Raw genomic sequence first — 24,807 nt, 5'->3', positions numbered from 1 at the left:
AAAGTTACCTCCGTTTTTGGAACCGAAAGTTGAGATTATCCGCTTTCTTACTCTTAAACATACCCAGGTTTGGCACATAACCTGCTTTCTAGAATACCCCTCTGGTGTGAAAGGGCCTTTAAATTTGCCAAAACTTTTATGTTATTAAAAAACAAACAAGCAAGCCCAGCCCATTGAGAATGCAAAGTAACGCAAAAGTAACTTGTTACTTTCCATAAAAATAACTATGTAACTATGCGATATTGTAACACATTAATTTCCCCAACACTGATAAGTACTCACTGAATTCCTTATGGTTTTATTTTTATATCCATTATTCTATTATCTACCAATCTAATGGATTAAATAACACAAAAAAATAACACTTTCATTCATGAATTATTTTGCATTTTCACTGACGTGTGATGGCTCGATTAGGATCAAAAATGAAGTCATTGATCACTTAAGTCAAGTGGTATTTAATTTAGATTGATTTATTTTCTTAAAGAGGTATTGAATTGATTATGGCAGAGAGATGTCGGTGAGGAGGGTGATTTGGTGTCTCAGAGCAGGGAGGGGGTTGGCAGCCGTATGGATATAAATGCAGCCTCTGATTTCAGCAGACCCTCCTGCTAGCTGGACAGACTATACCGACGGAAAAAATCTCTTATCTGAGAAACATTCTTCTTTTGTATTTTAAGCTCACTGTCGGTGTTTTAAACACATATAATACTTGTCATTGCACATTTTTTGTTCCTTATGGAGATTTGGAAACTCTCAGCATTAATGCTCACCACACTTGCTCTTGCCTATAGTGTTCAAGGATTGTCTTTCACTCTAAACAGAGACCACTGGTTTTCAGATAACTGGGAGGTGAGTAATGCTTTTTTGCTTCAATGTTTTTTAAAGATGATTGTTCATTATGTAAGTAATCATTATGGTTATGATGAATAAATTAATCTGGCGTTGTATCCATTACAAATGTTGGTACTAAAATAATGAAGAATGTTTTGTTTTTCTATCTAAAACGCTATGCAATGTTCATTTCACATCCACTATCATAATGGTTTGGTTGTTAACACAGGATGAACCAGTGGAGGAGACTCTAGCCAGTCAAGTGGCCAGTCTACTTAAAAGATCTAAACCTCATCAGTTCTATGGGCTAATGGGAAAACGCTCCGGTAAGACTTAACCTCCTAAGACCCAGGAAAAAAGTCTTTTGAATTTAATACTTTCTTTTCTTTTCTTTTCTCTTTTCACGTCATTACATTGATTACAACAAATAAATTTTTTTGTTGTTGGGAAAAATTATATTTTATTCATATGTTATGCCATGTCCTAATTTGTTTCAAGATTTTGACTTTGTTTAAAGATGATTCTCAACTATGTTATGAAAGAATGAATTTTACTTTATGCAATATAAAATGGCCATACATGGGTTTCCCCATTCGCTGCAACAATACACTATATCTAATTTGCATATGAATGTGTTCTTGGAGCAACATGTAATGAAAAAAGAAATGTAATAATGGGAGTAATAGTTGGCAACATTTTCATAATAATATCAGTTACACTTTACAATAAGGTTTCAACATGAACTATAATGAACTGCACTTCTACAGCGTTTATTCATCTTTGTTCATGTTAATTTCAACATTTGCTAATACATTATTAAAATCAAAAGTTGTTATTTGTTAACTTTAGTTAATCCACTGTGAACTAACATGAACAGCTTTATTTTTATTAACTAACGTTAACAAATAAATTAAATACAGTAACAAATGTTTTTCTCATGTTTAGTTAATACATTAACTAATGTTAACAAACAAAACCTTATTGTAAAGTGTTACCATAATATCTAATATTTTATAGGAACATTGATATGCATTTTATTTCCCTATTCACTTGTTGTGTCTCCCAAAATGCCTGATAAACACGCTTTCGGTGTCCGACATGTATGAAATCAATGCCCTGTTCTGTAACAGAAAGTCATATTTCGAACATTTTCCTGAGATGATTTATAACAAGTCATTTGAAAATGAATCCGATTTAAATTAGAATTACAAAATATTTTCATGTTTCCATGAGTGATAAATTTGCCAATTCAGTCACATTTAAAGACTGGGGAGAAGCTGTTGTCATGTGAAACCTCAAAACAAATGGTATCTCTGCAAAGCCCAGACTAAAACTGTGACATGTATGGTGTCAGAGAAATTCACTATAATATGAGGACAGAGGAACAAGGAGGTTAAGATTTGCTTTTGTTGGCTTGCTTAATTTTTACTCAAATTAAACTAAGAAATGTAAATATGTTGTATTATAGAATACAGTGGAGTCTAAATTAAAATGAATTTCAACAGTTTTCTTTCTTATACATTTTAAATTAGGTAAAGAATATTTAAAATTCTAGTTGAGTATTTTAGAAGGCCTTGCCCAATTACATTTCTTTCAACCCAAGTAATGCTGGTAACAATTTGCAATGAGATAAAAAAAAAATGAAATTGTATTTTTGACCTAATTATTTATACATAATCTTATTTCCCTTACTTGTTCTAGGAGTCCTCCAGCCTGTGAAAATGGAACGGAGAAGTGAGTAAATTCACTTATCTGAATGAAATACTGCTAAATAGTATATATAAGTTTATAACATCAATCTCAACAAATTCATTTTTATAGACTAAGCCTGGATTAGGCCTTAGTTCAATCCAGGCATTTAAGTATAGCTTTTATAAACATGCCTTAGAAAAAAACATTACTTATGTGCATCTTGAAACACAAAGGCATTGATATATTTTAAGAAATGTCAGCGCAAGTTGCTTCCAGTGAAGACGGATCAATCATGCATTTTATTCTGTGAAACCACGGGTAAATCTCTCATCTTGGTATAAAGACTCTTCCATTGTTTCCTTAAGGGCATAAGGGAGATACGTTTGTGGGACTCATGGGCAAGAGATCTCTAGGAGGTATGGCTTTCCACTGCTCTGCTTACACCAGCGATAACATGTTTTATTTAGTACTGCTAGGTTCTATGCCGCATATGTTTATACCTGCTGTAAAATGGATTATATCTGCAGGTGCTCTCACAAGAGCAAACCCAGAGACCAGTACAGCAATGGACAACTCCGGAGATTTGAACAAACAAACGGGTACAACACTGAAGTGTATCAGAACTATATTTATGCAAAAATGATGAAATGAACCAGTAGTTTATAAATCTGAAATCATGTTCTTCACACAGCAGATCTTCGAGAGGAATGGGACAGACTGCAGTACTACTGATGACATTTTCCACTAGCCTCGGTGTATCAGTATACAATTACTCTTGACTCTTCACTGGCACCAACATCAATGAGGACATCATCTGGGAGCATTTTTAAGCAAGTAAATGTCTTGCTTTAGATATCAAATGTGACATAATAAAAGTATTTATCAAAAATGACAGTTTTTTTCCCCTGTTCTGGTTTACAATGAAAACCTTTTCACAAATCATTCAACACAAATAAACCAAGAAACAATGTTTGAAGATGAAGAACGTGTAATTCATGTAAATCTTAAGTGTTTTTTTTTGTAAGGCCCCATTTTTTCCTACATTCTATTCATAAACTATTTTTTGCTTTAAAAAAAAAAAAATACTTCTAATTTTAAAATATATGCTGGGGCAAAGAAAATACTTTGGCCAGAGACTTCAAAAAATAAATAGCACTGTATAAAACAAAAGTGAGAGATTCCAGAGTTACAAAGAGCACATAAAAAGAGACAAGAACAGCTGAAGCCATTGCAAAAGACTGATGGAGTCATAAAAAGATTTAACGGCAGTTAATATGAAATGTAACGTGTAAGTCCATCAGGTTCCTTTGGGAGGGGTCCATTTTAGAGAGCTGGGGTCAATGGTCTTGTTGTTGCTGCCTCTTTTGGTCTCTTTTGCCTTCCACTCGTCAATCAGGTCCTGTGCCATTCAGAAACAAAAAGAATCACTGTGTAAGTCACAGAAAAAAAAATAGCTAACATCCTGTTAAACATACGGGAAAAAGGCAGATGGGGTTGAATAATAATTTACATCTTATAACCATATATTTAATTGTTATAAAACGTTAATATACCAATCTACATCGAAACAGTTACTCAGTTAAAATCAGTACATTTTAACAATGTCAACTTGCATTCGGGTGTTTTGATGGATATTGTGCTGTTAGGGATGAAACGGTTACCGATTTGATGATAAACACAAAAAAAATCCTGACGGTTAGTAATACCATGTCATATATTAATTGTCATTAAAACAGTTTTGATTATGGCGATTTGAAAAACTCACAAGTGAATATGCTTCATCATTAAGCAAAGTAAATCAACCACCTCACGCAGGCACAGCATGCAGCATAGGTTTCCTTTTGTGAAAACATGACAGCAGAGTGCTGAGAGAAATTATTTGGAAGAACACAAATTAATTCTGTGAATGTAGGAAAGACTTTTGATGGCATTTGCATTTCATCTTCCCTCCGTGTTATGCCTTATGACTAGGGTTGGGTACCGAACTCCGAATTACGTCGGTACTACCGAATTCCGATTCACATTAAATCAATCGGTACCAAATGTTGGTACCTGAGAACGCATCTGGCGATATAGACTAATGTCTGTGAATACTAAACCGCAAAAAGACTATTTAAATACGAATCCTGCGTGTCTCTGTGCGAATGAATGATGTATAAGCGCGGTTTACCTCACACACACACACGTTGGCCTCATACGAAGACATGAACGTACGAACGTCAACTCCAAAACCTCTGAGAGTCACTTTATCAGCATTTTACCGTTTTATTTGAAAAAAACTACCGTCATGTCAAACACAAAGAAAAAGGTCTTCAAAATAAAAGTTCAGCTAACTGGACAAATACATTACTGTTGTACAGTAGAATTTAGATATGTCTCAATGTAATAATAATACTAACACTAATGTAATAATACATTATCAAAACTTAATTTTTTAAGTAATAAATGACACATTTTCTTCATGTTTTAATTTTAACCGTATAAAGCTCAGTTGTGCAGCTTTGACAAAAAAAGTTTAATTAAATTAAAAGATAAATAAAATTAATGTCTTTTGTCTTCATTTGATTACCAGAAAATACACAACGCATCATTTGTGGGAAATCGTTTCATAGAAATGAAATTAAAAAGATATGGTTGTTTTTATTAATTAAATTAAGTACCTAGTAGCCTACTATTTACTAGTTAATATTACAGTATACAAACATCACAGACAATGGCAGACAGAGACCAGGGGAGCTCTGGCATAATGTCAATAACACTTCTATAAACGACTTGATGTAAACATCCTTAAAGTACCGAAAAAAGGTACCGCTGGGTACCGGTACCGAATTTCAGGTACCGGTTAAAATGTGAACGGTACCCAACCTTACTAATGAAGTAGTGTTTACAGGGGAAACTGCTATATTTCTGCTGTTTCAGAAGCGCCACCTACTGTCAGAAAGTGGATTTACATTTTTATTCAGCCTGTCTGCCATTTTTGTTCAAATCAATGAGAAAAATCAGACCGATTTTTGTTGAAAATGTTAACCGGTAAATGGAAAATAAGCTAATGTGCATTCTAAAAATCTAAACAATCCAGATGTGCAATTGTTTATGGAACAGAAAATACCAAAAATTCATAAAATTATATTAAGGATGAAAAGAGGTTCATCATAAAAAAAAAACATTTAGTATGTTAAATTAGTATATAAATTGTAAGTCACCAAACTAATATTTTTAGTTCATTTAAAATCTGGCCATCGTTGTTAGTTATTAATGTAATGTTTATGCAATAAATAGTGCATAGCTAATGTTATTTGTTTGTTGGTTTCAACATAAAACTTGGTGAAATGATTTCAATGTGTATCAGCACTTTTTGAACAATTCAAGCACATTTTAACAATACTATGATAATATTGATAACCATGATCATTTTGGTCACTATAATCCGGTTATAAAATGTTTCACACCGTTTTGTCTCTAACAGACATATACGTACATCCATACGCATCCAATATTACTTTTGATAAATTATTTGTTGAACAAAAAAAAAAAAACATGCAATTAAAATGTATTTTTAATGCAACAATAATTCTGAAAGAACAAACTATAATGTAATTGCTATTCAATTAACAATTACAATAAAAAGAAAATGAGCATTTTTATTTTATTAGATTTTTTTTTAAAAATTTTTATGAAAATAAATAATTGAAAGATGAATCATCATCAACTGTCTATGAAAATAGCAGCCCTATAATAAACAAACTTAAAGCATGTAGGCAGTAAATGGGTGCTTTGAAAAAAAGGAAAAAGAAAAGATTTTCCTGCTACCTGTCGCTTCAAGACCAGATGCTTCCCCTTCCAGTACTTGAGCATCTGAAGTGACTGCAGCGTACTGACAATGTCCACAGGGTTCACTGCGGTTTCTTGACTGATCTCTGAACAGGAGGAAACGAACAACAATGCTTAACCTGCATGGATGTTACAGGGATGTCATGGTGAACATGCCTACAAACGTTCCCTTGTGTGGCAGGGCCATCTTATCTTACCCTTAATGGAGATCTCTTTGCCCTTGAAGTTGCACATGTACCGCAGCAGGACTTCCTTCCAATAGCTGCGATAACTGATGAGGCCCAAGTCCGAGAGAGGGCGCTCAGGAGAACCAACCTTCTCTTCAACCTTCGACAGCAGGTAACCTAGAACCATGCCAAACAAAGAATATGATGCAAGTGTTGAGGAATAACAGCATCAAGAGGTCATGGCATTTCAACTCTTTAAATACTATTATATTGTCATACAGAGTCAGAGTGGGAAAGAATGATCAGTCTTGAAATGTAAATAGTTTTCATGTCCAGCACTCAAAACTAGGGATGAAACGGTATGGAAATTTCACATCACGATTATAGTGGCCCAAATTATCACGGTTATCAATATTATCACGGTTTTGTTCAAATGAGATGAAAGGGTTCAAAAAGAACAGATGCACACACTTAAATTTCAACAAGTTTTATATTTGAAAATCAACAAACAACAAATAAATAAAGCAGCTCTATGCACTTTTTTAAGCTAGATTCTATTCTGTGGGATTTCCTTCCTTATAATGGCCGTCGTCAATAGCAACGGATAACGCATAAATAATAATAATTTGTCATAAAAATAATCTGTAATATTATCTCTGTAAATATATTCTCAAGCAATATTCTCATCAGTGTTCAGCAATGATGCATTTAAATTAGCATATTTTGTGTAAGAGCCCAAACAGTATCCGAGTGAAAAAATGTATATCAATATTCCATATGATTTGACAGTTTATTTTATTAAATATCAAAATGTGTGCATCATACCTGACACCTAGATGAACACTTTACAGTCAGTTTTCTGACTGTCATTCTCTTCAAATGCTATTGAAGTTTGAAACGTGTATAACGTTACCAATGTTGTATGTAACTTTAGAGACGGTCCCTAAATTCGCGAGCGTTATGCCAGTCATATCAGATGCGCTGTGGTTCTGCTGTGTTTTTTAGAAACAATTTACGCTGCTGAAATAGAACAAAAACAGTCAATCACTGTATGATGAGTGAATCTCCTGCGTACAGCGCACGTTTATCTCTGCTTTGAGTGCAAATTTCAGCGAGTGAGAGCGGCGCGCGCTCTGAACAAAACTGGCTGATCTGAACGCCTCTGATTATGAGACATTGCATTCATAAACTCAATAGAAACACGTTTAAGTGGTTATAATGCGCAACGCGATCATAACAGATGGCTTTTGAGAAGACTATAATAAGTTTAACTACCAGAGTGGCTAGTGCGCAGCCGAAATAACGTTAACGTTACACCCGCAAATGTCGGTTGTTAATGTCAAGCCCTGATTATTATCCCTAAATGTCACCCTAATCTTGTCTGAATTTGTTTGTACGTTTCACGTTATTATTTCCCAGACGTAGTTTTGGTATTGAGGTCAAAGTCCACTTGCCTTGCGGTCGTAGTGAAGTGTTCCCCCCATTACAGCGACTTTCTTCTGCCATGTTCTGCAGAAAGGGTGACCATCTTCGATTAAGTTTCCCTCAGGACTTTTGTGAAAGCCAAAATATGACCACGCCTCAGATTTGGTCCTTTTAGAAATCTGAAGAATCTCCCAGCGCTGTCACTGCCTTCTGCCATTTCGTCTCATTCAAAAAACAGCGGTGCGGTGCGCCAGACTGACGCTGACTGGACAAGATTTACCGCGAGTTTTCACAATCGTGATAATCACACACGGTTTTAAATGATAATTAAATTTTATACGATATTACTAACCGTCACTAAATTTTATCGTGAAACCGGTAATCGTTTCATCCCTACTCAATCCATAACGGTCTTCACAGAAATGAATCGCAAACTCATACAAATATATAACAGATTGTACGGGTTTGTACGATATATAGATATCAGTGGTGTGTGGTGCTTTAAAATGAGTAGGCAAAGTACTCACTTTTTTTATATTATATATATATATATATATATATATATATATATATATATATATATATATATATATATATATATATATATATATATATATATATATATATATATATATATATATATATATATATATATATATATATATATATGTATGTTACACTTAATTGTTTTGTGGTTAAATAAATATTACATAAAAAAGAGAAACCAAATACATTCTATTTTGTATTTTTATACTATATAATGTTCTATTCATTAAACCCCAGTATCAATTTAATCAAGTTAGTGTTTTAAGAATTTTTACATTTATTCCAAAATAATAAATAAAAGCTGGTAACAATTGAAACAAATTTAATTTGTGAACTAATGTTCAGCTTTACTTTTTAATAGTTAACTTATTTTCAGCAAGCTTGTATTCAAACTAGTCACAGACACGACGATGTACCTTTAATTTCCCCAAGCTTATTGCTCACTAAAAACCCTCACAATCATGTTTTCATTTCAAATTTGATTTTGATGCGACAAACAGATGATATCTAAGTGGCTGAGTTGTTTGTTTACTTAATTATTCTTCCCATTAATGCCATCCATGGGCCCGTTCTTCGTACCTCGCTTAATACATCTAAGATGATTTGACAGATCCCAGATCTTTTAATCGTGATAACTGATCTCTGGCTAATTTGGTTCTTCAAACGAATTTGCGGATTGGATTAAAATATCTGGATTAAATGATCTAAGATTACTGAGCGTTCTTTTTTTCCCTGAAGAGGGCAGATGCATCGATACTCGAAACCACGATCAGCAATGCAGCGATTGGCTGCCGACTGGCGTCAAGACAGCAACGTAATGACATCATATAATTAAAAAGCCACCTGGCAAAAAACTTGACAAATTACACAAAAAACCCCCCACAAATTTCTGAACCTTTATAAGGAAACAGCCAAACCAACAAAAGTTATAATAGATAAATGATAAATATATATATTTTTTAAACATGATTACCAATTATTTATATTCACGATTTTATACATTATTTGTTCACCCTTTACATTTTTATTTCAATGTTGTCATTTAATTTTTAATTTAATTTGAAGCAGATTTGTAACGTGACAGTTTCTTATGGGTCAAGATAAATTATCCTCTCTAGCGCTGCATCAAGCCACTCCCATAATATCCGTGATCACTTAATGCACGGCTCAGAGTAACTGTACAACATGTGTGTAAACCAATAAAAACTAAATTATATAAAGTAATTATTCCATCACAAATAAATCGCTCAATCAAGTGGCTGTGTCTATAGTATTATACATTCTCATATACATATACAATATAACATTTTTATATTATTATTTAAAATTATTATTATTGCCCCTGGTTCAGTAATAAACTCTTGTAATAAAGTAGCAGTGGCTGGGACAGATTTTAAGTATCACCTCAAGATGCAATCTAATCCTGTTTACATGAAATAAGCCTGCTCCCGAGCAGGTTTAAGCTTACGGACCTGTTACTATGACAGCAAGTCCAGGATGAGCTTCAAAGAACCAAACAATCCAAGATCATGCCAAATCGTCAACAATCAAATCCAGCTAACTGAGTTAGCGAGGTACGAAGAACGGGCCCCTTGTCTTCATTCGGACTGATACCAGAATGCACACGAAAACAAGAGGTGGGATTTATCACACGAACCAATCATATGCAATCATAACCGACCGCAATGGAGCCATTGCCTCCTCTCACGTGACTTTTCCCCATTCATTTCAATTAGCCCACACAAAACTCAGCGCACGCTTTAGGGTGTCAGTCAATGAGGAGAGAGGAGGCATGCATGTAATTTCACCTGCGGATGTCGCTGTTGAGTGACTTTTGCACTGTTTAATGTCACATTTTGTAATATTTGCCATGTTTTATTTTTTTTAATAGTAGATTATTTTCTTATCCAGTTTTTTTAAGGAGACACTGCCTCCCTTGCCTCATCGGAGGAAACACCCCTTATAGATAAATACTTTTCATTTATGTCAATATACAGTAGTTTGATATGAGCGCATCTAAAAAGAGTGAGCTGCTGTGCGGAAAGTGCCTCATCCAATTTGTCCTAAAGATGAGGCATGCTTTATAGAAGGGCTTCAAAATAACTCATAAGATGTAGTTAACACATAGTTTAAAGCAGCTTGCACCGTTTGAGATGTGGCGTTTTCCTCAGTGTGTAACTTACATTTCACAGGTATATTCTGTAAATGTAAAAAAAAAACCTGGAGTGGACAAGCCTTATGCTAAACTTCACAGACCTCAGTGAACGAGCACCGCCGTACACATACATAGATGGAGCGCTACTGAATAGGAGAGCAATTATGACGACTAAAATATACATTTGTTGTTGGATATTAAATGTGCCCTGTCAAATTGTAAACGTAAATATATTTTTATGATGGCAGTAACTATAAACTGTCTACTGTTATGGGGTAATCAAATGTAGGCCAATATAATTGCTAAGCTCAGATGATTGAATGTGTGTTCCTCTTACCAGTTACCCATCAACCCAAAAATACATAAATGTGATTTTTTTTTGGCCATATCGCCAGCCCAAACAACAGACAGGATGTATCACAGGTACTCACTAAAATCAATCAGCATCTTGCCATAGCCCTGTCTCATGTACTGTGGCATAGTCAGGATACAAGACACGTTGTAATTCAGGAACGAGTTCTTCTCCTGCGGATATAAAAAGCAGCAATTAAGCCGTTGTGCACTTTCCGTGAAAACTCTCCTGTCAATGTTATGATCCAGCCAGAGACTTCAAAGACACTACAGGCTAACATTTCTCAAAATTAACATGCAAATAAACGTAGCATTATATTTGCATGTTCTGCTGGTTTATGAGACTTCCAGCAGACAATTAGGGTGAAGTGCTCTTCAGGTTAGTACCCCCACAAAACACTTAAGCCAGGTTCAGATTTTTATTTCTTAAAAAGAAAACTTCAAATAATTAGCCCCTTAGATTGGCACTAGATGCCAGTTGATCCTTATTCACATATTTAGAACAGAAAACATACAAAGATCAAAACAGAGAAATTAAGTCAATCATTCCTTCCATAGTTTCAAGCAGCATCCCACTAACCGCCTTTTGTTAACAGCTACCAACCGTTTGTGCTGAATCTATTCAGAGGTCTGTAAAACTAACAGATTAAGAATGGAAGAGGGATGACAGACTTTTGAATGTGTGTTCTGTGTGTTTGTCCCTTCATGGTTGTCGTGGAAAGTTCATCCAACACTTCACTGAAAAAAAACTGACATTCATAAACTTGTTTTGCCTCTACTTTAATTTGTATGTGTATAAATTATGGGGCTATATTATATGGGCGTCAACTCATACGTGGAGTATATTTTACCTCATCAAGTTACCTGATTTGATTTATTATATTTGCCATATGCATTAACACTCTTTATATCATGACAACTGGTAAAACCTTCAACTTCAAAAGCGGAAAAAGTCAGAAAAGCTCTGATTGGAGGTTTTAAAGCCTCGACATCTGGCAACCACAGGCATGTTACCAATGCTAGATGATGAAAATGTCAAATTGGAGAAGAAAAGTAATAGGATAACTAACCAGCAGGACAATCGCAGATGACTATGCTTAATTTAGAAAAGCAGGAATTGTGATCATGATTAAAATGATTAATACAGCAGACTTTTTAATTATACACCTTACTTTTCATTTTAAAAAGCTTGGTTATGTAATTTAGCATGGATAAACAAGTGATATTTTGGATTTGTTTTCTAATGAAAACGCTTAAATCTGATCTGAGGGATAAAGGATAGTCAGTTCTTAAAAGTGAAGTTGTTCACTGGTTGCCGGCCAATGCCACAAGAGAAGCTTCAAATACTTTCAAGCAAGTCTGGAGTTCTAAGAGGAGAGGAGCGGACCATTACCTCAGCAGAGACTTGAGTCTATGTGAATGAGGCTCATGACTGAAAAAAATAAACTGGCCCTAAATGCAAATGTGTTGATAAGTGATTATGTTTTTTGTGCATTTGTGCATGAAAGTCACTATACACTGTCTCCGGCACCACATTACCTTTGAGAAATATCCCACAAGGTGACAGCCTGTATTATCAGCTTCAGTCATGACATAAAACAGGAAAGGTTCCACATCATAGTACAGCGTTTTATGGTCCAGGAACAGCTTGGCCAGCAAACAGAGGTTCTGGCAATAGATCTGTTAGGACAGGGATAGAAAACATCAGTTTCATATGTAGCAAACAACACTCATCAACAGACTAGAATTTCAATTCTGGAAATGGTCTATTTCACAAAAGTAACAAACGTTCATACACATACAATGATCAATAAGTGCATTAACATTAATTCCTCACCTTGTTCTTTTTCCCATCAACCTCAAATACAGAGATGGCACCTTTTCTGTAGACTTCATCTCCAGGAGGGTGTTTCCACACACATTTGGCCTGCATATACCACATAGGAATGAAAATGTCAAACTTAACTTTCCTTCCAAATATATTTAGCAAGCAAGACATTAAGATTTCATACCATATGTCTGCGTAGGATGGTCTGGCTCTTCATGTACTTGAGGCAGAACTCACAGACGTACAGACGCCCCAGACGGGCGTACTCCTCGGGGTAGGGAGAGTGGTACCAAGTGTCTAGCTCATAACGGCCAAACAAGATGGTCTTGATCATGTTATTGCCCTCTGTAATCTGACCCTGCAGACGGAGTTTCTCCTGCAACCCACCAAAAACCTTAGACATCAAATTTTTACATACAGCTTCAGCTAAAGGAACACATAAGAACAGTAAAACCAAAATCACAGTATGAGTCATTTTATATCACATTTACAGTTTCAGTATTTTTGCTAAATTCAACAAAGTTTTATATATTACATAACCACATTGTAATGTCAGTGAATTAAATACTAGGGCCGGAACAATTAAATCAATACATCGTGAATCGAGGAACGATTCTGGATCGTTTCTGAGATTTTCCGAATGCATCGCAATTCTCTCTCGAATCGATTCTGAGCTTAGTTTTTAACAGCAGATGGTACTGCATGCTCTAGAAAACGCCGTATTGGTTCTGTTTGCTTCCAATTCCTTACACACACACCACTAGAACCTATATTATTCTATAAAATAATTATTCATAAAGGTAGAAGCAAATTACAAGGGTGTTTGCAGCAGGCCGTTTACATTAATCTCATGTAATAAAAGCATTCTGAGGTGCAAGTAGTCGAATGCACGAGTGCTCTTCTTCCTGATCATTTGAATGCGCAGTTAAACACTAGCCTAGAGTGCCATCTGCTGTTAAAAACTAAGCTCAGAATCGATTCGAGAGAATCGCAACACATTCAGAAAATCGCAGAATCAATCCACGAACCGCGATGCATCGATTAATTGTCCTAGCCCTAAAAATTACATATCAACTGATTAATAATTTGATAACAACCGATAATTAATGTGATGGATTGCAAGCCAAAGGGTTGTGCTTGCAGTGTCAAGTGTGAAATGCGAGGCACGTCTGTTCATACCAGATCCTCTGAAGCACGGGCCTGAGCTTTTCTGAAGAGCTCCAGATCATAATCACTGGTGATGTTCTCCAGCAGTGGTTCTCGAGCGGTGCCATGTGTCTGTCTGTGCTCCTGATACATAAAATATGAACAGATGTATTTGACTCACAAACATAAACATCATAAACAACCATACCCAAAAGGCTTGTTGTGGTAGTTGGAGTTAAATGGTGTTTGGCCACACACCGATCACATTACTTGGACAACGCAGCACTGCACTCACTGTTGTTTTGCTTTTTAATAGATATCAAACCCATTTAGTTCAAATGGACAATACATTTATAAACTGAAAGCATCTGCTCTAAGTCTACTCCATGACTAGAGTAAGGAGAGTTGAATGTCAGGATGATGGCAAAGGGTTTGGTGTGCAACAGATCTTTAAGACCTCTCATCTTGTTAAATGTGCGTTCAGTACTGCAGCTCTCTATAAAGAGATTACTCGTGATCACAAATTCAAAAGCAAAAGTAAAACGCGAGCTTTCATTCGAAGGCGATATCAATACCACACACAGGGTTCGACTAAAGACTAAACTGTGACGAGATTTCCCGTCGAGGTGAAAAGTTGTCTCGTGTCATATTGTCATGACAGGGCGGAAGGGTGAAGTTAGGATAGAATATGCCAACGCTACATTTACATTACGCCTCCACTCTAGTTTTGCTTTGTATATAAATAAAACCAATATAAATGTAAAATAAGTGTGTTATGAGTGTGTGTTACATGTTAGTGAAGCGCTTGCATTGAGCGTGTGTACTAGTGTGTTACATGTTAGTGGACTGCACAGTATTATTCAAAAATATGGCTATTTCCAAGGTTTTTTTTTTTCCAGGACTCAAATCTTAGGACATTATTTTAGGTCAAAACTCAGAAAACAATTGTGCAAGTTGTCTGAAGCCTCATGGTGGCGACATTGAAGTCATTCAACCATGGTGTAGTTTGTTTATAGCCTACCTTTAGCTTTTTACTTCTGCCGATTTTATTTAGGCTTCAAAGGTAGTTGTATTAATTTGTGGAAATTAAATCAAACTTCTGTTATTTTCTGCATTTATCTAAAAGCCAATGGAAAAATCCTATTAGTTTTTTTGCAGAGTGAACCAGGTTGACCTATTAAAAAAAACGTCATCCCTACAGCACTTTTAAGCTAATACACAAACATTATAATATACAGATATTTCAGTAAATGACAGAGAACACTATTACCATGTACTTTTCTTTTTGGTCTTTTGTCAGACCAGAATCCCTCCTCTTCCTAATCTCCAAGACCTTCTCTTTATATCGAACCTGTCTTGGAGTTGGTGCCTGTGGAAAAACAATGCAAATTAATTACATCCCACTTTTACTAAAAGGTACATTGTGTGTCATCCAGATTAAGCTTTTCATGCATAGCTCATCAGTCATAACTTCACTTGGGTTACCACAGAATTTATGGCTGGCAAACAATCACATCTCATCTTAAAAAAGAAAGGCACCACGCTGCTGACATTAGGACTTCACGCAAATGTCTCTTTTTTTGTACAAAAGCATGCATGCACTTAAGAGGCATTAACACGCTTGTGTGATGTTTGTTTAGTGTTGAGCGAACATCTGTTTGGTGCGAACCTGATGCCGAGTAGCGTGTCTGTTCTCCTCGTTCTGGCCCTGACTGCGCTCTTCCTCTTGCTTCTCACGCTCGATGGCTTTTACCTGAATGAGATGAAAAGCACACAAAGATAAACAACAGAGAAAGTGCTAAACAATACAGAAAAGGTTAAAGCACACATGCTTATGCTAAATGACCATTACAATTTAGCTGTCGGACAATTTTTTCTTTCTTCTGAAGATCATACCTCATTGATACAATTTAATAATAGCAAATAAGAACGCAGAGAAGTATACTTTGGGCTTAACGCACCTTGCACTCATCTGCTGACAGGTTATGGTAGAGAGGGCATCCTGATATGGAGAAATGTCGCTCATGTTTCCCTGTTAAATGTCCTGTACAAAAGAAATTGAGAAAAATATACAGATTTAGCTTTAAATTTAACTATAAACGATCCAGTGAAATTTCAAATGTTTTTAATCACTGCGAACATTGTTCTTATTTTCAATTAAGCCCTTGTAAAGCATTAGCACTGAATTTGATTATTAAGCAAATGCAAAAGGAAATTAATTTGAAGAGCAATTACCCAGAGAATTGCACCCAGGTGTGGGGCACTTCATATTGAAGTTGTAGCTCTCATGAAAGCGGCGGCGTTTTGGCCGATGAGAGGGATCGCTGCCAGAGTCTTTCTGGTCTTTAGTCACGCTCTCATCGTGGGATGCATTGGGGCTGGATATGTCGATGTCTGATTCGGATGAAGGGGCGTTTCCTGTGGGCGTCCTGGGGGGAGACTCGTCTCTCTCCGCCGCTTGCTTCACATCCGGTGGAGCATCTAGATCAGGAACATAATTAACTTCTTATAAATATATGTAAAGGTATTAAATAGAATACATACAATTCTTTGCAGCAGGGATAAGAACAGTAACTTTTAATAATTATAATAAAATATATTTTAGAGGAAAAATACATTATAGCAATGAGTTCCTAGGAATTTAACACTTAGTTTGTGCTTTTGTATTTCTTTATTCATTTTCCTCTATAATACAGTGATTTGAGTTGTATTGGTTCTTCCAAAAAGTGGTCTTTTTTTTGTTAATGTGATTTAACTTTCCTAATTTAAAAGAAAATGTAAAAGCGGTCTGCAATTAATATTGTGATGTGTATATAATCACATTTGAGTTTATTTTAATAAACTCCCATTTTAAACATGCACAGTGAGCGTTTACCAGGATCAACTAAACGCTTGATTTTTTTTTTAAATGTATGTGATGTTTGCAGCTCCATTGTTGCAGTAAATTTGCATGATACATGCGTTCTGCAATTGCAGGGACATCGACTTTACATTTTCACGCCTCTAAACATGACGCGGAACAAAACAAACTGTGATTGGTTGCGTTACATGTCAGTCAGACGTCCTCTTGGGTGGTCCTGCAATGGAGTCCAGACCTTCTGCCATCAGTCTAAAGGTCTGGCTATGCGAGAATATCTGTTGGTCGACACAGTGAATCCACATGCAAAAACTGTGTTGGGAAATCTTTTGCTGTCATGTAAAATTCCCAATCGTGTGGATTCCAACTAAAATGGCTGGATTGTATTAATTATGGAAATGTATTAATTAAATGCACACGTTTATCCAAAGTGATTCAAAAGGTGTGTCCACACTTGTAGTTCAGTTCTCTTGGTCCGGATGAAAGAATTTAATTATGCATTTAGTCCAGGTTCGCTTCTGATCACTGATCCTAAAAAAAACCCCTGCTTTTATGGTGTATATGTTGCGACAAAACTTATCGGACCTCCAAAATGATGCTGTGAGCTGGACTAAATGTACTCGTTGTATATGCGTACATATGATGGTAATTTTACCAGCTGAGAACTGACAAAAAGCTTAGAAAATGTAAAAAAAAAAAAAACAAGTCCGGACACCTGTATCGAACTGTAATGGGCAACTTCTCGACTATGATGAGAAAAACCAGGTATCCTTGAGTAGTCTTTTTTTAGGGTCGCATCTTGAGACATCACGTCCTGTTTTTGGTTTGTTTAGATGTCTTTAGACACTGTACAGTTTTATTTCAGTCTAATCAGACCAGAGTATGCTTGTTTGATGTGCACCAGGGTTCGGATGGCAAGGTTCACACTTATTAAAGGGTTAGTTCACCTCAAAAGGAAAATTCTGCCATTAATTCCTCACCCTCATGTTGTCCCAAACCTGTAAGACCTTTATTCATCTTCGGAACACAAATTAAGATTTATGACGAAATCCGAGCGCTCTCTGACCCCTCCATAGACAGCAATTGAATTACCACTTTCAAGGTCCAGAAAGGTAGTAAAGACATTGTTAAAATCATCCATGTGACTCGTCTATGTCAGACTTTTAAGCTGCTCCAGAACACCGGCTTACCATTAGCCAACGCTGTTCACGAGCACCACAACGCATGCGAGTCGTCTGCCGTTGCACTAGGAAGCGCTGCACTGTTTACACTACGTCAACAGCAAAGGAGACTGACACAGACTAGAAGAAATTGTTGAATAAAGTAGTTATTTTGTTTAAAATGTATTCTCATCGTTTCATAAAATTGAGGTTGAACCACTGGAGTCACATGGACTATTTTAACCATGTCTTTACTACCTTTCTGGACCTTGAAAGCGGCCGTTGCATGCATTGCTGTCTATGGAGGGGTCAGAGATCTCTTGGATTTCATCTAAAATATCTTAACTTTCATCCCGAAGATGAACGAAAGTCTTACGGGTTTGAAACGACATGAGGAATTAATGACAGAATTTTCACTTTTGGGTGAACTAACCCTTTAAGCTCACACTTAGTCTGATAGCCCACATAAACCATCTAACTGACACATACTCCAAGAGAAACCAATGTATCAGCTGCGTGTTTATACCTTGAGAGCTCTGGCTCAGGCGCAGTGATGCTCGGGTCATGCGGGTGTTATTGCGCTGATTGGCTTCACTATGGGAGCTGTCGGTCTTCTCGTGATCTCCAGAGTCGTCAGAATCAGCAGTCCCGTCTGAACTACTGCCTGCCGTTCTCTGCAAACAGGGTGTCAACAGTTATATCACCATGCATATGTAAACAGGTCAGACCAAAAATAATAATTAAAGACACCAACAACAACACACACACACACACACACACACACACACACACACACACACACACACACACGCACACCGTACATATAGCATAAAATAAAACAGAATCATGCTACTATCATACAGTCGGGGCTGTGTTTTAAAGCCAAACCGCTAACTAGCTTCATTATCAGTTTAAAACACCATTTCGGAGGCACTTCGGCGTTTTTCGATTCTCATGCGATAAAATGTTAGCTGCTAATAGTGTTGATAGTGCTAATCGTGTGAATAATGCATGGGAAACAAACCATATTTGTCCGAAAATGTAAATAAACATTGAGCTAGCATTTAGCGCGCGCTGAGGCGACTGGGCAATTCTAGCATTTTCTCTCACCTTTCTCCGCGGCATGTTCCGCCTGATAAATCAGACCGCTGTTCTTTTTGCAAGTTTGTCAAACAGGTATATTTCTTCTGTGCTATCTGATATAATACAGCAGCAGTGTATTCATAAGTTTGTGTGTTTCTGTTCTCGCCGATTGTTCACTCTCTCGCGACTCGCGCCAGACAGGACCACAGCGGAAGTGACGCAGAGACGACAAACATGGCGAAGCTGAAGCGCCGACCAATGTGAGGAATGTGCATTGTTTTTTTTATGTTATAACAAATTGGTACAGAATACAGAAACAAAGATTTTTCTTCTAGATGACGGTTTAGAATTAAACATATGTTCATTTTGTTTAAATATTTTATTGTAGCTTTGTCTTATAGATAAATGTCATCATCACAAAGCCAGAGCAATTTAGTTAGGATGTTTTTTTCTGAGGTAAACTCCCCTTTACCACTTTTGGTATGTTCGCCATATACACTTGCATTCAAAATAATTTAAAATAATTATTATATGAATAAAAATGTTAACTTCCCTGGTTGAAACCGTGCTACTATTAGCGACTAGGCCTATAGGCCTACACATTTCACATTCTAAAAACTTGTATTTGTACAAACAACTTAGAAAAGTATATATATATATATATATATATATATATATATATATATATATATATATATATATATATATATATATATATATATATATATATAGATATATATATATAGATAAATATAAATATTAGGGCTGTCAAAAGATAAATCGCGATTAATCGCATCCAAAATAAAAGTTTGTGTTTAGGCCTACATAATATATGTGTGTGTACTCTGTTAATTATTATTTATATATAAATACACACACATTCATGTATATATTTAAGAAATATTTGCATGTATATACTGTATATACATTTATATAATCTATAATATATATAAATATAAATGTTTTATATATAAAAATAACATTTTTTCTTAAACATATAAATGCTTGTGTGTGTATTTATATATAAATAATAATTAACAGAGTACACACACATATGTTATGCAAACACAAACTTTTATTTTGGATGCGATTAATCACGATTAATCTTTTGACAGCCCTATTATATATATTTATGTATATTATGTGCACAAAGCTATTGATTGATATTTGCATTTAAATAATTGCCATTTTTACTAGTTTTATATAATTTTTTCTGTCTAGAACTTTTCTGTTCTCTGTTCTCATTATTTGTTTTATAAAAAATATGTACATCTGTACATTGCAACATATTGACTTAATACACACAATCTCTACAGATGGCGCTGCAGGACCCCCACTTTAAATGAGAGAGACCATTATCAATGACATGAAACTGAAATCATTAACATCAGTTATAGGGGAAAAACAGGAATAAGTATTGCATAAGCTCTCCACGTGAAAACACTTGATTGTTTGGGTCAAGAAAAAAAACTAATGCAAAGAAATGAATGATTTTATACAAAAAACGCCTTTCATCTCTTTCAGCTTTATATCTGCAAGATTCAAGATTCTGATCACAAATAAAAGAAAACAGACAAAATCTGCAATTGAAATTAATTGTTTTAACTCTTTATTAAAATACAAAGAAATAATGGACTTTAAGGGTACATTGTAAAAAAAAAAAAAAAAAAAAAAATTCATGGGTCATCTTGTAATTTTCACATTTTCCTAATTTTTTAAAGGAAACAAGCAGTTTTGAGGCTTGAATTCATTGTGTCATAGACTAAATCATTTAGGAGATTTTACATGATTATTTCAGATAGATTCCATTTAATAAATCAAGCCTTAAAAACTACTCAGAATATCATGTGTAATATTGTAACCATAATTTTTTAAAGGGGCCCTATAATGCCCGTTACAAGATGTAAAATACGTCTCAGAGTGTGTATGTGAAGTCTGAGCTCAAAATACCCCACAGATAATTTTTTTATAGCATGTTAAAATTGTCACTTTTTGAAGGTGAGCAAAAACACGCCGTTTTTGTGTGTGTCCCCTTAAATGCAAATGAGCTGCTGTTCCCGGCCCCCTTTCAAGAAGAAGGCGGAGCTTCAAGAGCTTGTGTTAGCAGATCCGATTACCTCACGCACTAAAAAATGTCTGAAACGTTCAGCCTTTTATGTTCAAACTGGAGTCGGACAATGATGGAGAGACTCAAGAAGAAGTGACAACATGTAGAATGCAACAGGGCGTTTCTGAATGGTTAGTTGATGAATTTATGTAGCTGATGTGGAGTTCTTCAAGTCATTGATTAGCATGTTCTGTCATTATAATCTATAAATCGCTTATGTGGGAACTGTAGTAAAATGCACAGAGCCAGAGAATATATGCTGCATGAAGAACAGGTATAGTTTAGTTTAATTATGTTTATAACTTATGTTGTCATCTTGATTTTATGACATACTGTATTGCAATAAATGTGAAAAGACGGAAGCGACAACAGACTCCCAAATGGGCTCTACTACAACAAGCAGCCCAACATGGCCTCACCCCCTTTGTTGCGTAATCCCGGGAGCAGGGTTTAGTATACATTTTATTTGCACTTTGAAACCTGTTTTCAAAAATGTGTTTTCAGGTCCCCAAAATAAATGAATGGTCAAAATGCATAACGCAGTTAAAAATTCTGTTTTTAGATGAAAATGGTGCCGTGTAAATGGCCCTTAATCTATTGTTTGCATTGGGGCACATTTACATGACAACAATGTACTAAAAATGGAAAGGTTTTTCCTTTGCGTTTTTCATATACAGACGACCACGTTGTCAAAACAATCCTCATTCACACGGATCTGAGAGAACATCTAAAAACGCTGTATTCTGCTGCCAGGCCAGTAGTTGGCAATGTCACTTTGTAACGAAAATCTCTGCGGCTATAGACTGAACACGTAATACACATGTGCATGACGACACCATTTTCACAAATTAGCGATTATATGGGGGCGATAACGGTATCGTTTTCAAAAATGATTTCAACCCGAAAATGCTGTTGTTTTGTAAATGTATGGTCAAAACACATAAAAAAGTTTTCTGTTTTTAGTTTAAAACGATTTTTCGCGGTACAGACGACAACATTGTCAAAACGATCCCCGTTCACACAGATCCGCCAAAACGTCTCTGCACTTTGAAACTGTTTATGAAAAATGTTTGTTTTCAGGTCCCCTATTTTCAGGTTTTCAGGATTAGCGAGTTTTTCCTTTGCGTTTATCCTCATTCGCACGGATCCACGAAAATGTCTAAAATGCTGTGTTCTGCTGCCAGACCAGTACACTGTAAAAAAGTATAGATCAATAAGTTATGACAACATATGTTTTTAAGTTAATTGAACTCAAAACTAAAATAAGTTAAGCAATTTCAACTTTTTAATTTAAGTTATACAAGATTCAACTCAAACTTGTAAGTCAGTTGAATGTACATTTTAATATAGAGAGTTGAAATGAACTTGTACACTGTAAAAAAATATTGTTGGTTTAAGTTAAAAAAACAAGTCACCTGGTTGCCTTAAACTTTTTAGTTCATTGAAATTAAAAATTTGAGTTAATACAATGAAGGAAATTTGTTTAATAAATAGAAACTCTAAGTATTATTGTATCTCAACCACATAAATAGATAAAAAATGTTATGATAAATCATGAAAATAGCACAATTGGCATGTTTCACTGCATTATTACAAATACAATGTAATAATGTAATAAGGGTGATGTCGATTCTCAAATGTTCATTGTATTAACAAAATTTTTTAAATTCAATGAACTCAAAATTTTAAGGCAACCAGGTAACTTACTTTGTAAAAAATGTTTTACAGTGTAGTTGGCGATGTCACGTTGTATTGAAACACTACACTGTAAAAAAAAAAAAAATATTTAAAAAGTAAGTTACCTGGTTGCCTTAAAATTTTGAATTCATTGAAATTAAAAATTTGAGTTAACAATGAACATTTTTGAGAATCGACATCACCCTTTATTCAAATAGTATTAAAATATGTTGTAAGCATATTGCGTAATTGTGTTTTATTTGTAATAACGCAATGAAACATGCCAAATTGTGCTATTTTCATGATTTATCACATCATTTTTATTTATTTATGTGGTTCAGATACAATACTATTTTGAGATTCTATTTGTTAAACCAATTTCCTTCATTGTATTTACTCAAATTTTTTATTTCAATGAACTCAACATTTTTAAGGCAACCAGGTTACTTACTTTTTTAATGTAAACCAACAATATTTTTTTACAGTGTACGCGTCTATAGACTGAACACATAATACGGATGCGCATGATGTCACCGTTTTCATAAATTTGCGTTATTTTTTGTTTACACAGAGACGATAACGGTATCATTTTCAGAAACTTGCACTTTGAAACCCGATTTCAAAAGTTTGTGTTTTCAGGCCCCCAAAACGCTATTGTCGTGTAAATGAAGGGCCAAAACAGTGTTGTGTAAACGGCCCCTCAGACTCAAATAAACATTTGTTGAGGTTTGCATCTGTTTCTCTGGAAGATTCTCACCCGGGGGAGGGAATATCATGGTCTGGGTGAGGGAAGAAACTACAGTGATTTTCCAGAGTGTTCCACCACCACCTCTAAATGTGAAGAGCCAAAGGGGGGTGGGGGTGAAGTGGTATGTTCCTCTCCTAGCAGCTGATACCCTCCATCCTAAAAATAGAGCCAATCACTCAGCCAGCCACACACTGAGATCTCTCCAGTCAAGTCTGTCTTTTCTAAAAGTAAGGAAAATCGTTCAAAACATTTGCACAAACTACGTCAACTCTCCGAGAAGTCAAGATGCCCAAGATCGTGAGACCAGAGAACTGGTAGGTGTGAAGATCGGTGCTTATTTGAAACGGTAGAAGCCGCATGCTGATGTCTTCTTCGAAGGGTACATGTGATTTTCACAACTTAGACTTAAAATATATGGTTTCATCATGTTTGATCAGAAAGTTTTGTTTGTAAAGAGTAACCAAATGAGAAACACTTTGCTTCGATTGGTTCTTTCGTTTCTTTAGTCAACCAGCCAAAACTCTGTGGTATGACCGGAAAAAGTACCTCACTATCAACTTTGTGGTTCAAAACCCAAAAGATGTTCAGATAGATATTCAGGAAACAAAAATTATTTTGAGGTAAGTGAATTATATTATTTCCAATGTTTATTATATCAATATTCATTTATTTAGTTTTTCAGTTTTTCCTCAGTAATATAGGAGATTATACTCAGACATAACAATGAGATTACAAAGCAAATGCAGAATTTTGCTTAAATACACTCTTTAAAATAGAGGTTCCAAAAGGGTGTTTTTACAGTGATGCCAGTGAAGAACCATTTCCCCAAAGAACCCTTCAGTCAACAGTTCTTAAAAGAACCGTAGTGTGAAGAGCATTTTTCAACTTTTTTGAAGAACCTGCATTGAAAAGTTTCCTTGTTAAAAGTTGGAATTAATGCAATTAAAGAAGCTTTATTTTTAACAGTGCTGCTCAAAAATTCTCCTATTCTCATATGCATCTCCTCAATTCAGAGGAGATCTCAACAATGTCTCAAATTGTGTTCAATATGAATGCAAATTTGGACAAAATCAAATGATCTACTATTCACTTTCATTTTATAGCTCTATACTCTTGCTAAACGCTAACTTTTGACCAATAGCTTTGTTTTATTTATGCTAAGGAGTTTTAGGAGAAACATCTGAATGAAACGTATGATAA

At 35.3% G+C, this 24,807-nt stretch overlaps 2 protein-coding genes across 2 annotated transcripts in view; one reads left to right on the top strand and one right to left on the bottom strand.

The window, feature by feature from the left end:
* Positions 1-2,798: 2,798 nt before the first annotated feature.
* On the bottom strand, positions 2,799-19,291 carry kat7b (K(lysine) acetyltransferase 7b). Its single transcript, XM_079801380.1, has 14 exons — positions 19,103-19,291; positions 18,519-18,666; positions 16,211-16,456; positions 15,937-16,019; positions 15,645-15,728; positions 15,246-15,344; positions 14,009-14,119; positions 13,014-13,205; positions 12,839-12,928; positions 12,541-12,681; positions 11,082-11,175; positions 6,555-6,701; positions 6,337-6,443; positions 2,799-3,925 (listed from the first exon to the last, which is right to left on the bottom strand). The coding sequence occupies exons 1-14, from the start codon at positions 19,115-19,117 to the stop codon at positions 3,824-3,826; spliced, it is 1,659 nt and encodes a 552-aa protein (XP_079657506.1). The 5' UTR covers positions 19,118-19,291; the 3' UTR covers positions 2,799-3,823.
* Positions 19,292-23,757: 4,466 nt separating this feature from the next.
* The window catches only part of ptges3l (prostaglandin E synthase 3 like), a 9,263-nt gene continuing 8,213 nt past the window's right edge, over positions 23,758-24,807 (top strand). Inside the window, exons 1-2 of the mRNA XM_079845468.1 lie at positions 23,758-23,921; positions 24,114-24,227. Of these exons, the coding sequence (XP_079701594.1) occupies positions 23,893-23,921; positions 24,114-24,227 (143 nt within the window). The 5' untranslated portion in view covers positions 23,758-23,892. The remainder of the gene's footprint in view (positions 23,922-24,113; positions 24,228-24,807) is intronic.

This window comes from Gobio gobio (genome assembly GCF_949357685.1).
Source record: "Gobio gobio genome assembly, chromosome: 20".
NCBI lineage: Eukaryota > Metazoa > Chordata > Actinopteri > Cypriniformes > Gobionidae > Gobio > Gobio gobio.
The sequence above is the reverse complement of the archived record's forward strand: the minus strand, read 5'-3'. Positions and strand labels throughout refer to the sequence as shown.

Coding starts and splice junctions, on each gene's coding strand:
- kat7b (XM_079801380.1), bottom strand. Junction 13,206..14,008: donor CCCGTGCTTCAGAGGATCTG/GTATGAACAGAC, acceptor GGTGGGTTGCAG/GAGAAACTCCGTCTGCAGGG. Junction 12,929..13,013: donor CCATCCTACGCAGACATATG/GTATGAAATCTT, acceptor TGGTATATGCAG/GCCAAATGTGTGTGGAAACA.